Source organism: Bufo gargarizans, unplaced genomic scaffold (genome assembly GCF_014858855.1).
Source record: "Bufo gargarizans isolate SCDJY-AF-19 unplaced genomic scaffold, ASM1485885v1 original_scaffold_1960_pilon, whole genome shotgun sequence".
Lineage (NCBI taxonomy): Eukaryota > Metazoa > Chordata > Amphibia > Anura > Bufonidae > Bufo > Bufo gargarizans.
In genome coordinates, this window is record NW_025334585.1 from 242,091 (window position 1) to 255,507 (window position 13,417).

At 43.6% G+C, this 13,417-nt stretch overlaps 1 protein-coding gene across 1 annotated transcript in view; it reads left to right on the top strand.

The window, feature by feature from the left end:
- The window catches only part of LOC122923815 (chromodomain-helicase-DNA-binding protein 5), a gene marked incomplete at its 3' end in the record, with an annotated part of 156,264 nt that extends 144,563 nt beyond the window's left edge, over positions 1-11,701 (top strand). The window contains exons 24-29 of the mRNA XM_044274662.1: positions 290-328; positions 4,534-4,706; positions 6,745-6,919; positions 8,020-8,112; positions 8,642-8,730; positions 11,568-11,701. Coding sequence (XP_044130597.1) covers positions 290-328; positions 4,534-4,706; positions 6,745-6,919; positions 8,020-8,112; positions 8,642-8,730; positions 11,568-11,701 — 703 coding nt within the window. The remainder of the gene's footprint in view (positions 1-289; positions 329-4,533; positions 4,707-6,744; positions 6,920-8,019; positions 8,113-8,641; positions 8,731-11,567) is intronic.
- Positions 11,702-13,417: the final 1,716 nt, after the last annotated feature.

A 13,417-nucleotide genomic window follows, 5' to 3' on the forward strand; every position in this document is an offset into this window, starting at 1 on the left:
CCCTTAGGTTGAAAAAATCTGCCTCAAAACCTTCTCCAAAAAACTCCATGTGAACCTTCCCTAAGAAAGATTTGAGAGAACAGCATAAAATAGATGAAAATAAGTACAAAAACAGTAAAAGCAAAGTATTAATAAAGTAATTGCGGATTTCATGTGGTTTGCATTGTCAGAAATCCGTTGTGATGCTCTGTATGTAGCGACTGTGATGTACGTAGCCCAATGTGCAGGACTGCCTAACTCTCCCCCTTCTTTACTGATGTTTTTGTGTCTTCCCTCCTTTTTACTGCAGACCATCACTGTGGCAACTTAACCATATGCAAGAAAACTGGTGAGCGGCTCTGTGGTCGGACGGCTAAGATGCTAGCAGAGCAGTGGCTTGTCTGTAGTGTCGCCTTGCCCTTTAAATGCCGGAATAATATTGCTTACAAAAAAGGCTAAATTTCACATAGAGGCAAATCACAATTAAAAACCACATCATCTGAAATTCCCAGTTAACGTACTGACCTGATCGGACCCTCCAATATACTGACCGCACTCCATAATATGCAACAGCTGAAAGATAATGGAAGAAGTAGGCTTTCACAGCACCACTGAGTATTTCAGGAGACGTGTATTAACCTGATTATGGTAGTGAGGACACATTCTAACAAGGACGGGAACTTTATGTGGAGAAGGAAATAGAGACAAGTGGTAAATTAGGGACTGATGGCGGAAAACAAGGCCTCCAGCAGCACAGAGTATTTTAGGAGACCCATATACTGCTGGGCTTGTGGGAGGAGGAGGTGACTTTAGTAAGGGCAGGGGGCTCATTGGCTATAGGAGTGCAATGGAGACAATAGAGACCCCCCAGCAGCACAGATTATTTCAGAAGGTAGTGACTCGTCTACTCATATCATTATGTTAGATCAGGGCTGTAGGTTACATGAGGTGAGGAGAATGGAACAAGTGTCAGATTACAGACATTGTGGCCGTACATGGTCTCCAGCAGCACAGAGTATTTTAGGATTGTGCTGGTTTTGCAGTGAGCTGTCCTCTCCTTTGATTATGTTATAGAGGTCAGTGGCAGAGTCATGGTGTGTGAAAGGGGATGGAGACTGCAGAGGAGCATAACAGAATTATCATGTGGAAGCTACATCTCACGTCTTTTCTATTAAGTAGACCTAGCGGTGTAGTCCCACAATCCCACGTGATACAGCTTTCTGTACAAGACATAATATTTAGCACTGCCCATCCTGGTCCGTGAATGGAATCCTAGAGCTACTGTGACACGAGGGAGCAGTGGGGGATCATTCTGCCTAAAAAAAAATCACAATCTGAATAAAGCTGGATGACAACCCCTATTGGCACCTGCAATGACCGCCCCACTAACGTAAGGGTCCCCTTCTCGGGATAGAAGACCTGGTCCATCCACACATTGCAAGGTCGGCTGATTGTTTGAATGGCTGCCATATAACGTTCCATAGCTGTAGCTGGAGAGCCACACCTTGAAGACCGTCCCCTATAGTTAAAGAATACGTCCACCTTTGCCACCATATTTTTTGTTATTGTCAATGCATTTACAATGAAAAATGAAGTCACTTTGCAGTAGATCATAATTAAAGATGCCCAGTCATTTTGTTTATACAGCTCCCATGAAAACCTATGCATCTCCATGGTAACAGACAACAAATAAACCCTGTATAGTCAGATCCTGTAGTCACACTGAGGCTGCTCTCACAAGAAACGGTCGTTTTAGAACCATTGCAGTCTATGGGGGTATTCAAACTGCGTTTTTTTTCACAGCCAGTGAATACTGTCCATCCAAAAATAGGACATGTCCTATTTTTGGCCGTTTTCATGGAACAGATGGACCCCATTGAACTCAAGGGCCCATTTTTAATGGCGGCTTAAACATACGTACACACGTCTAACAACTGTGTGACGTCACAAAGTAGGGAACATCAGGTCCTGCTGCCTCCAGTGCTGAGCAAGTGTTCCTGACGTTCCTGTTGTGAGGTGAGTATTTCCCTTTTTTTTTATATTCGTACAGGTGCCACTAATGATGGGCATAATTCATCATCGGGCACAAAAGAAGGGTTTACGTTTTTCTAGGGGCAGTATTTATGCAGGGGCATATTGAGGGGCATTATCTCTACTGGGGGCTATTATATATTATGGGGGGACATAATATATACTAAAGGCCCTGCAGGGGTTGGGGTTTTAAACAAAGGCCAATGAAATTCATCCATTTTTAGGCTTCATTCACACGACCGTTGTGTGGGTCCACATGGGTTGCCGACCCATTCTCTTCAATGGGGCCACAAAAGATGCAGACAGCACTCCGTTCCGTGGCCCCGTCTGTCCTAGTCTGTTTTGCAGACAAGAATAGGCATTTCTGTTAGGCCTCCTGCACATAACCGTATGGTTTTGCGGTCCGTTTTAAATGGATCAGTTTTTCATTTTTTTTTCTTTCAGTAGTGTATCTGTTTTGCCGTCCCGTGCTTCCGTTTGTGATCCGTTTTTTACGGGAAACGGAAGCATACAATAATGTTTAAACAGTACAGTAAGTACATAAAAAAAATTGGTCTGGGCGTAAAATTTTCAATAGATGGTTCCGCAAAAAATGGAACGCATACGGAAGAAATACGGATGCGTTCTGTATGCATTCTATTTTTTTGGCAGAACCATTGAGTTGAATCGAGCCACGGAACGTGATTTGCGGGCAACATGTTCTATCTGTAAATGGAATGGAAATGCGAAAACGGAATGCATACAGAGTACATTCCGTTATTTTGTGCGGAACCATTGAAATGAATGGTTCTGCATACGGACTGCACATGCAACCCGCAAAAACGGAACGGAAACGGGAAGAAAAAACGTTTGTGTGCAGGACGCCTTATGGGCAGCCGGTTCTGTTCCACAAATTGTGGAACGCACACAGGTGGAATCCGTGTTTTGCGGATCTGCAATTTGCGGACTGCAAAACACGGTGCGGTCCTGTGCATGTAGCCTAAGGGTGGTTTCGCACTAGCGCTATGCCATTCCGTTATAGGTTCAGTTTATAACGGAATGCCTATACGGAATGCAAAACTGAAGCCTTTAAGAGGCATTCCGTTTTGCTCCATCCTAATAGAAGTCTATGGGCAAGCATAACGGATCCGTTAGAGCTGCTGAAGGACCTCAGTGGATAACTAAGGCTAAATGTACGCAACAGTGAAACGAAAAAGCCGACACCACACGCTGTCAGTTTTTTATGGCCATTTTTCAACCATATGTGCGTCCGTTTTCTGTCTGTCCATTTTTAACGGCTGTTTGACGGGGGGCACTCCTGTCTAAAAGACCTTTAAAAATGGGTTCTTCTGGCAGTGAAAACGGCCAAAACTAGGACATGTTCTGTTTTTTGGATGGACGCTATTTACTGGCAGCTAAAAAACGGCAATGTGAATAGCCCCATAGACTTCAATTGCTTCTAAAAATGGACGTTACAAAAGCTCCAGTCACAGGGCCATTTTTCGCGTCCATGTAAAAGTAGTCTAGATGGGATTCTCACGTATTCCTGGCGCTCCCGTTAATAGCATACACATGGAATACAACTACGAGCGGTCTGCACGCCCTATGTGAATTTTAAGTGTGTTGCTATTTTCCACAGCTGCAAATGCAACACCAGCTTTGTCACTGCCTTGACTTGTTGTGTAATTTCCGTGGCTGTGTGGGACGCCCACTCATCAGCACCATTACGCTTGGATGCGGCTGTTTATATCATGCTATTTTGTGTCTAGATATGCGTGTTATGCTACTCTAATTAAAGGGGATGTCCACAGTAGATGAGATTTTTACCTAACCAGGAAAAACATGTTTCAAATTCAATACTATTAGTGAAAACCGTTACATGTGAAATTACCCAGGTCTCCGTCTCAAGATCAGTTACTCTCTGACAACCATTCCTGTTGGGTTGTTGTCAGTGCCCCTCAGAGGGTTGTTGTTTAAGATTGTCCAATGAAATTAACAAAATAACACCAGGTGGATTTACAGAGCACAGTTACCCTTAAAGGGCAACTCCAGATGGAAATGAATATTCTACCACCGTTCCAGTTCCATAGTAAGTGGTTACTTCCAACCACCTCTGTGCACCAAAAGAGTGTCCAGAGCCGCTGTTACTCACCGACTCTCAGGTCTTTTACTGGCAGTTCATACATTTTTCACTCACTAGAGGGCGACAGTGGGCACAGAAAAAAACTCCACCAAGGAAATATGTGCTCCCACCCATGGAATGATGGGAGGGAAATCCAGAATGTATTATGTAACTTACAAATAGTTTATCCACTGTGTCAGGAGTTGCCCTTTAAGCCCTCATTTGTAGGTGGACATCCCCTTATCTGTGCCTTGCAATAGTATGACGTTAGCTTCCATAAACCTGCAGTTTTTCTGAACTAGAACTAACCGGAGTTAACCCTCCTTTGAATCTCAGGTCCTGATGACTACAACTCCCATGATCATGTCCTGTTTGCATATTCCAGTGCTTGGTGATAACTTCTCTGTGTTGAACATTTTTAGGTGACAATAAGGACGTTGAAGACAGCAGTGTCATCCATTACGATGATGGTGCCATCTCAAAACTTCTGGATAGAAACCAGGACGCCACCGAGGACACAGAAATCCAGAACATGAATGAATATCTGAGTTCTTTCAAAGTGGCGCAGTATGTCGTGCGAGAAGATGACGGAGTGGTAGCCCCTGTTTACTTACCTTTAATAGAATAAATCCATAGAATCATACATTGTTATAAGTAGAAGTTCTGCCATCTTCTGATCTGGTTTGTTGAATAATTACTAATGGTTTGCAAGATCTCTGGTTGCCGTCAATAAATGGCAGCCTTGATTGTTTACTTCCAGGGGTTAAAGTGTAAACATTTTTGTAATATACTCTGTCTTCTGTTTAGATAACCCAATGTTAGCAAGTCTCCACTGTTATGTAAACAGAAGACAGAGGAGCGTTGCTAAGGCTCAAAATGGGCCACTTTAAAGGGAGTCTGTCAGCACATTTACCCCTTTTTAACAGTTCCCATAGCGCTGTGGCCGCAACACAGATGATTAAAACGGTACCTTTATATGCTTTTGTGGACTTTTAAAACTGCCAAAAATGAACTTTGATGCATATGTAAATGAGGGCTCGCAAGTGCCCAGGGCGGTGTCCACCGCGTTGGTGCCCAGGCAGCTCTGCCTCTTCGGCTCTTATCCCCGCCCAGCCTCTTCCTCTGCCCGCCCATCTGTTTTCTCTCCCTCTCAGCGAGATCCCGCGCCGACGTGATATCTTCCTTGGCCGGGGCATGCGCACTGCGATGCCCATTGCTGGCACGGCATCGCAGTAGCTTATGCACATGCCACAACCAAGGAAGTCATCGCGTCGGCGCGGGATCTCGCTGATGGGGGAGAGAAAACAGATGGGCGGGCAGAGGAAGAGGCTGGGCGGGGATAAGAGCCGAAGAGGCAGAGCTGCCTGGGCACCAACGCGGTGGACACCGCCCTGGGCACTTGCGAGCCCTCATTTACATATGCATCAAAGTTCATTTTTGGCAGTTTTAAAAGTCCACAAAAGCATATAAAGGTACCGTTTTAATCATCTGTGTTGCGGCTACAGCGCTATGGGAACTGTTAAAAAGGGGTAAATGTGCTGACAGACTCCCTTTAAAGCTATTTTTCTAATAGAAATGTACAATTTCAGTAATTAAAGTCTTACAAAAATGGTCAGTATTACTGTCCCGATTCATAAAAAAAAAAGAAAAAAAAGAATGACAGTTAAGGATTGGGCTAAAAGGAGAGGAGTAAAATCACCTTCAAAATTGTAGACCATTGATGAATAGACCATTAATGGCCGCATAATTTTGCGATTAAATAGCAGTTTAAATGCCTCTAAAAACGATCTGAAGGCCGCTCCAAGCTGCATGTCAGCGCAGTTTTACCCACTCTGCACCCGCGCCACATGGCTTTCCCATTATCGCAGCACTGTCTTGTAATGAGCCATGTACCCGTGAGATCGACACACATGACTGATGTCCATCATCTCAATGTAAACAATGAAGGTTCTCATTCAGTTACTGTAAGCAGAGATCTTGAAAGGTGATAAAGTATAGTAGAAATTTTAATAAGGAACCTTAAAGAGTAATAGACTTTTAGCTATAACGCGATGCATTGCTGAGAGGTTTATACAGCAGATTAGAAGGAGGTTTAATAATTAGAGCTTCCTGAGAAAGTGGGGTGACAACCAGTAACGTCACCAATGCGATCTCAGGAGGGGTTGTCACCTTCTTTGATCAATCAACCCAGTGCCCTGCATAACTAGCCAGCTGGGTGACAACCATTGTTTCAGCTGTAATGGTGGAACTACAGTATATTCAGTCTGATCTTCTATCTAAGGCTGTATTCAAAAGACCGTATCTGTTTTGCTGTCCGAAAATTGCAGATCTGGAAAATATTGATGCGATCTGTGTGCACCCATTGTAAAAATGCCCATTGTTTTCTGCAAGAATAAGATATGTTCTATAATTTGCGGCACTGCTGCACACCGATGATACAGAAATGAATGGGTCTGTGTGCAGGCCGCAAAAAATGCAGATCAGACACGGACCGGAAATACGGTTGTGTGAATATCGCCTAATGGCATTATTAGCAATGGGACCATCTTTACTTCTGTGCAAATGATTCAGACAAGAAGCTAGACATGAAATCATGGGAGTCTTCATCATGGTATTATCTCACCAAACTTTAGGAGGAGGTTGAACGGGAAATTATTAAACAAGAAGAGAATGTCGATCCTGATTATTGGGAGAAGCTCCTTCGTCATCATTATGAACAGCAGCAGGAAGATCTGGCAAGGAATCTTGGAAAAGGAAAAAGAATCCGCAAGCAAGTGAACTACAACGATGCTTCACAGGAGGACCAAGGTGCCGTCTGTGGTGATAATTATTACTGGATATAATCGAGAAGGTCATACTAATTACAGTGTTCTTCTCCACTCACACTCAAATCGGCTGGTTTTCTCTTAGCATTCAGGCTGTATGATCTCGCACCTCTCTGCAACTTCTTGCTGATATATAGTCTTTACAGAGCATACCCTGATGCCTTGCATAGTGAGAGTTGTAGTGTTTACTGGAACTATTATGCAAGGTGTAATCCAAAATAATGTGCACAGCTCACACTGCACTAATCAGAGTAGTCATATACATAAGCATGGGTGTATAGACCTTTCAGGCTGCCTATGCTGCCGCTACAGTGGAGTCAAGAGAGACCAAAGTCAGGTTAGCTCTATGCCCATTGGTAGAGAAGAACCAGGTAGAGCAGTGTTGGACTGACCAACCAACCTGTGGCTCTCCAGCTGTTGCAAAACTACAACTCCCAGCATGCCCAGACAGCCTACAGCTATCAGCCTACAGCCCTGTACCAGAGGATCCGCCGGTGGGTCCAGCCTCTCATACCATAATTGACCCTAATGATTCCTGAGGGAAAAAACAACAACTTGGCTGCCTGTGGATCTAGGGTCTATTTATTTGATTCAAAACCTGTAACCCTTTATTGATTATATAGGGGTGGGCCCCAGGAACCCCAAAACGACAGTGAGCTAGAAGGTCATTTTGCCATTCTACAAAGCATGGACAAGGGTAAGGTGCAATATCCTGCCTTGCATGGAGGTGCAAACCAGGACTTGGAGGGTGGGGACACTGCCAGAGACCTCTGGTGGACGCTTATCTCCCATAAGTACAAATGCTTGGGTGTGTTGAATTCCTATATGCCTGATCTTTTTTCCCTAAAAAACTCTGTCAGCGATTGAAAATTTTTACGGCTCCGCCAAAATCGTACACTAAGGCCAATGCTTGTCCAGTGTCTGTGGCCACCTATACACCTAATATCAGAGAAATGAAGTCTAAAATCATCACTGACCAAGAGTGGTGTATGAGAACTCTTGACGTTAGCACCTGTGGTTTCTTTTTTATCCATGCCTTGGAATGTTGTTACCATTCATTCTTTCTTTATATTTTTCATTTAGAATGGCAAGATGAACTTTCTGACAACCAATCAGAATATTCCATTGGTTCAGAGGATGAAGATGAAGACTTTGAAGAGAAGCCTGAAGGTCAGAGTGAGTTACACTTTTTCCTTAGATGTATGGGGATCACCTATAGGACAGTAAACCCAACAGGCAAAGGTGCCGTGATTAGTTGGTAATATAGAGCGGTTAGTTTTACCATGGCTTGTCCATCGGCCCACAATTCTATCCAAACAGTGGACTACTAAGGAGACAGGAGGCCAAAGAAAAGCTTCACCACATGAATGGGAAGACATGGCAGTGGCCACCTGTTTCACCAGGTGGGTTGTCCCATCAAGTGGTTTTAGTGCTCCAAGATGAATGAGGCAGTTCACCACAGTTTTATGTCTTCTGATCTGTAGGTGCAACATCATATTGTTAAAGTAATGACGTCATAGCCCAACATTGACTCTGTTACCCAGACTTTAGCAGTGAAATATAGTCAAAAGTCAAAGTTAAATTTGCCCAGGCCCCAGTCATAAAGGCACCCTTTGTTATCGAGCTTGAGAGTCTTCAGGTACTGTGATTCAAGGTTTGATAGTCTTTGAAAAGAGACTGACACAAGTGTATATAATTTCCATAGGTGGGAGGAGACAATCTCGTAGACAACTGAAAAGTGACAGAGACAAGCCTCTTCCTCCGCTTCTTGCTCGGGTTGGAGGAAATATTGAGGTACAAGTATAACGGGGCATAGAGGGGGACGAGAGCCCTACATCTAAACATTTTCATTCGCAAATGCTTGAACTTTATGTGATTCGAAGAATTATCAACCTGAGTTGCGTATTGTGGAACTTTATTCACGCATAAGTTTATCGGCTTGAACGTTTTCTATTAAAGGGCATGTCCATCTTGAACACCAATTTGCAGGTTACATATCAGATTAATCTTAATGAAAAATGTAACTTTATAAATACATTACTTATCCTGCACTGATCCCGAGTTAAGGTCTGTATTATAAACCAGAACTGCGTTCGCAATTGTTCTGGTTTTTTAGCTAATAGCTCTTTTTCAATGTTTGCATAGAGATTTGACTTCTGGGAAGTGTAGTCTTTACCTTAGTGCAGGAAAAAATATAGGAACTCCACAAATCTGTTAGAGGTACAGTACAGACCAAAAGTTTGGACACACCTTCTCATTCAAAGAGTTTTCTTTATTTTCATGACTATGAAAATTGTAGAGTCACACTGAAGGCATCAAAACTATGAATTAACACATGTGGAATTATATACATAACAAAAAAGTGTGAAACAACTGAAAATATGTAATATTCTAGGTTCTTCAAAGTAGCCACCTTTTGCTTTGATTACTGCTTTGACAGCTTTCATTGACAGAGGATCAGTAGAAGTACTGGATCAGTACAAGATAAGTTATGTATGAACACAGTGACTCCACCAGCAGAATAGTGAGTGCAGCTCTGAAGTATTATGCAGGGTGTAACTCAGTATCTGTACAAGATAAGTAATATAATGTATGTGCACAATGACTCCACCAGCAGAATAGTGAGTGCAGCTCTGAAGTATTATGCAGGATGTAACTCAATATCTGTACAAGATAAGTAATATAATGTATGTGCACAGTGACTCCATCAGCAGAATAGTGAGTGCCGCACTGGAGTATAATGCAGGAAGTAACTCAGTATCTGGACAAGATAAGTAATGTACAGTCGTGGCCAAAAGTTTTGAGAATGACACAAATATTAGTTTTCACAAAGTTTGCTGCTAAACTGCTTTTAGATCTTTGTTTCAGTTGTTTCTGTGATGTAGTGAAATATAATTACACGCACGTCATACGTTTCAAAGGCTTTTATCGACAATTACATGACATTTATGCAAAGAGTCAGTATTTGCAGTGTTGGCCCCTTTTTCAGGACCTCTGCAATTCGACTGGGCATGCTCTCAATCAACTTCTGGGCCAATTCCTGATAGTAACCCATTCTTTCATAATCACTTCTTGGAGTTTGTCAGAATTAGTGCGTTTTTGTTTGTCCACCCGCCTCTTGAGGATTGACCACAAGTTCTCAATGGGATTAAGATCTGCGGAGTTTCCAGGCCATGGACCCAAAATGTCAATGTTTTGGTCCCCAAGCCACTTAGTTATCACTTTTGCCTTATGGCACGGTGCTCCATCGTGCTGGAAAATGCATTGTTCTTCACCAAACTGTTGTTGGATTGTTGGAAGAAGTTGCTGTTGGAGGGTGTTTTGGTACCATTCTTTATTCATGGCTGTGTTTTTAGGCAAAATTGTGAGTGAGCCAACTCCCTTGGATGAGAAGCAACCCCACACATGAATGGTCTTAGGATGCTTTACTGTTGGCATGACACAGGACTGATGGTAGCGCTCACCTTTTCTTCTCCGGACAAGCCTTTTTCCTGATGCCCCAAACAATTGGAAAGAGGCTTCATCAGAGAATATGACTTTGCCCCAGTCCTCAGCAGTCCATTCACCATATTTTCTGCGGAAGATCAATCTGTCCCTGATGGGTTTTGTTTGGAGAGAAGTGGCTCCTTTGCTGCCCTTCTTGACACCAGGCCATCTTCCAAAAGTCTTCGCCTCACTGTGCGTGCAGATGCGCTCACACCTGCCTGCTGCCATTCCTGAGCAAGCTCTGCACTGGTGGCACTCCGATCCCGCAGCTGAATCCTCTTTAGGAGATGATCCTGGCGCTTGCTGGACTTTCTTGAACGCCCTGAAGCCTTCTTAAGAAGAATTGAACCTCTTTCCTTGAAGTTCTTGATGATCCTATAAATTGTTGATTGAGGTGCAATCTTAGTAGCCACAATATCCTTGCCTGTGAAGCCATTTTTATGCAACGCAATGATGGCTGTTTCTTTGCAGGTCACCATGGTTAACAATGGAAGAACAATGATTTCAAGCATCCCCCCCTTTTTACAGGTCAAGTCTGCCATTTTAACCCAATCAGCCTGACATAATGATCTCCAGCCTTGTGCTCGTCAACATTCTCACCTGAGTTAACAAGACAATTACTGAAATGATCTCAGCAGGTCCTTTAATGACAGCAATGAAATGCAGTGGGATTTGGATTGGGATTAAGTTAATTTTCATGGCAAAGAAGGACTATGCAATTCATCTGATCACTCTTCATAACATTCTGGAGTATATGCTATTATAAAAACTTAAGCAGCAACTTTTCCAATTTCCAATATTTATGTAATTCTCAAAACTTTTGGCCACGACTGTACACCATTACTCCACCAGCAGAATAGTAAATGCAGCTCTGGATGGAGCTCAGTATCTGTACAAGGAAAGTAATGTAAAATGCGTACACTGTGACTCAGCCAGCAGAATAATGAGTGCAGCTGTGGAGTATAATGCAGGATGTAAGTCAAGATCTGTATGTATAAGGAAAGTCATGTAAAATATTTACACATGTAGACTACATTTATCTGTATATATGAACGGTCAAAATAAATGTTTTCCATTCAGCCACTTTCCGAAATCTGCATCTTTGATTATCAACAAACACAATTAACACTTATTGTTGTTTTAAGGTTCTTGGGTTTAATGCTCGACAACGCAAGGCCTTCTTAAATGCTATAATGAGGTGGGGGATGCCCCCACAGGATGCCTTTAATTCACACTGGCTTGTCCGGGATCTCCGAGGAAAGAGTGAGAAAGAATTTAGGTACAGTGATTCCTGTAATTAAATCCATGTCATGATTCATGCCATTCTTTTGTATGTTTTAAAAAATAAATAACACTTTGCTCAGTTTATGCAGAAATGTGTTGTTTCCCCCAAGATCAGATGTTTAAGGACACAGTGTGGTCATATCACATCTATGGGACCTTACAAGGATAAAAAAACTTTTGTCAGTCCTTTACTGTTGGTTTAATTTGGGAGGAAGTTCGCAACCGCCCTTTTCCACACTGATTTTGCATGTGTTTTTAATCTAGGTTAAATCCAGGATGTGTTGCCAGTTGCCTAATTTAATTTAGACATTAAAGGACAAAAAAGATGCACCAGTAGAAACCCTTAAAGGGGTATTCTATATTATTATTTTTTTTTATGTATTTGTTTATATAATAGGAAATCATACCATTTTCTAATATATCTATTCAAAATTCTGCATACATGCCTTTCTTATATTAGGCAGTTGACTTCTTTATGCAATAGAATGCTATAGTCCATGTATCTGTCCTTTGTAATGTATTCATGGCCTAACTGAAACATGGCATTGGTCATGTGCACTCTACACATCGTATTATCTTTTACATTTAGTAAGCAGCAGTGTTACATGTAGGGGTGCACCGAAATGAAAATTCTTGTCCGAAACCGAAAATTCAGGATACCCTTGACCGAAAACCGAAACCGTATTTGCCCAAATACTTTTAAAATGCTTTTTTTTTAATGATATTTATAACAGTGCCATCCACAGACCCCCCCACCTCATAACAGTGCCATCCACAGACCCCCCCACCTCATAACAGCGCCATCCACAGACCCCCCACCCCATAACAGTGCCATCCACAGACCCCCCACCTCATAACAGTGCCATCCACAGACCCCCCCACCCCATAACAGTGCCATCCACAGACCCCCCACCTCATAACAGTGCCATCCACAGACCCCCCCCCCACCTCATAACAGTGCCATCCACAGACCCCCCACCTCATAACAGTGCCATCCACAGACCCCCCCACCCCATAACAGTGCCATCCACAGACCCCCCACCTCATAACAGTGCCATCCACAGACCCCCCCCCCCACCTCATAACAGTGCCATCCACAGACCCCCCACCCACCCCATAACAATGCCATCCACAGACCCCCCCCACCTCATAACAGTGCCATCCACAGACCCCCCCCCACCTCATAACAGTGCCATCCACAGACCCCCACCCACCCCATAACAATGCCATCCACAGACCCCCCCACCTCATAACAGTGCCATCCACAGACCCCCCCACCTCATAACAGTGCCATCCACAGACCCCCCCACCTCATAACAGCGCCATCCACAGACCCCCCACCCCATAACAGTGCCATCCACAGACCCCCCACCTCATAACAGTGCCATCCACAGACCCCCCCACCCCATAACAGTGCCATCCACAGACCCCCCACCTCATAACAGTGCCATCCACAGACCCCCCCCACCTCATAACAGTGCCATCCACAGACCCCCACCCACCCCATAACAATGCCATCCACAAGACCCCCCCACCTCATAACAGTGCCATCCACAGACCCCCCCCCACCCCCCCCCCCCATTGCCGCTCCAGTACAGACTAGTTATAAAATGTGTACAATTAATAAGGATTCTATTCATGAGGCCCCCTCTGCAGTAGAACATTCAATATAGCCACATCCTACTCACAGGGCTGTTATCTTAATGCTGGC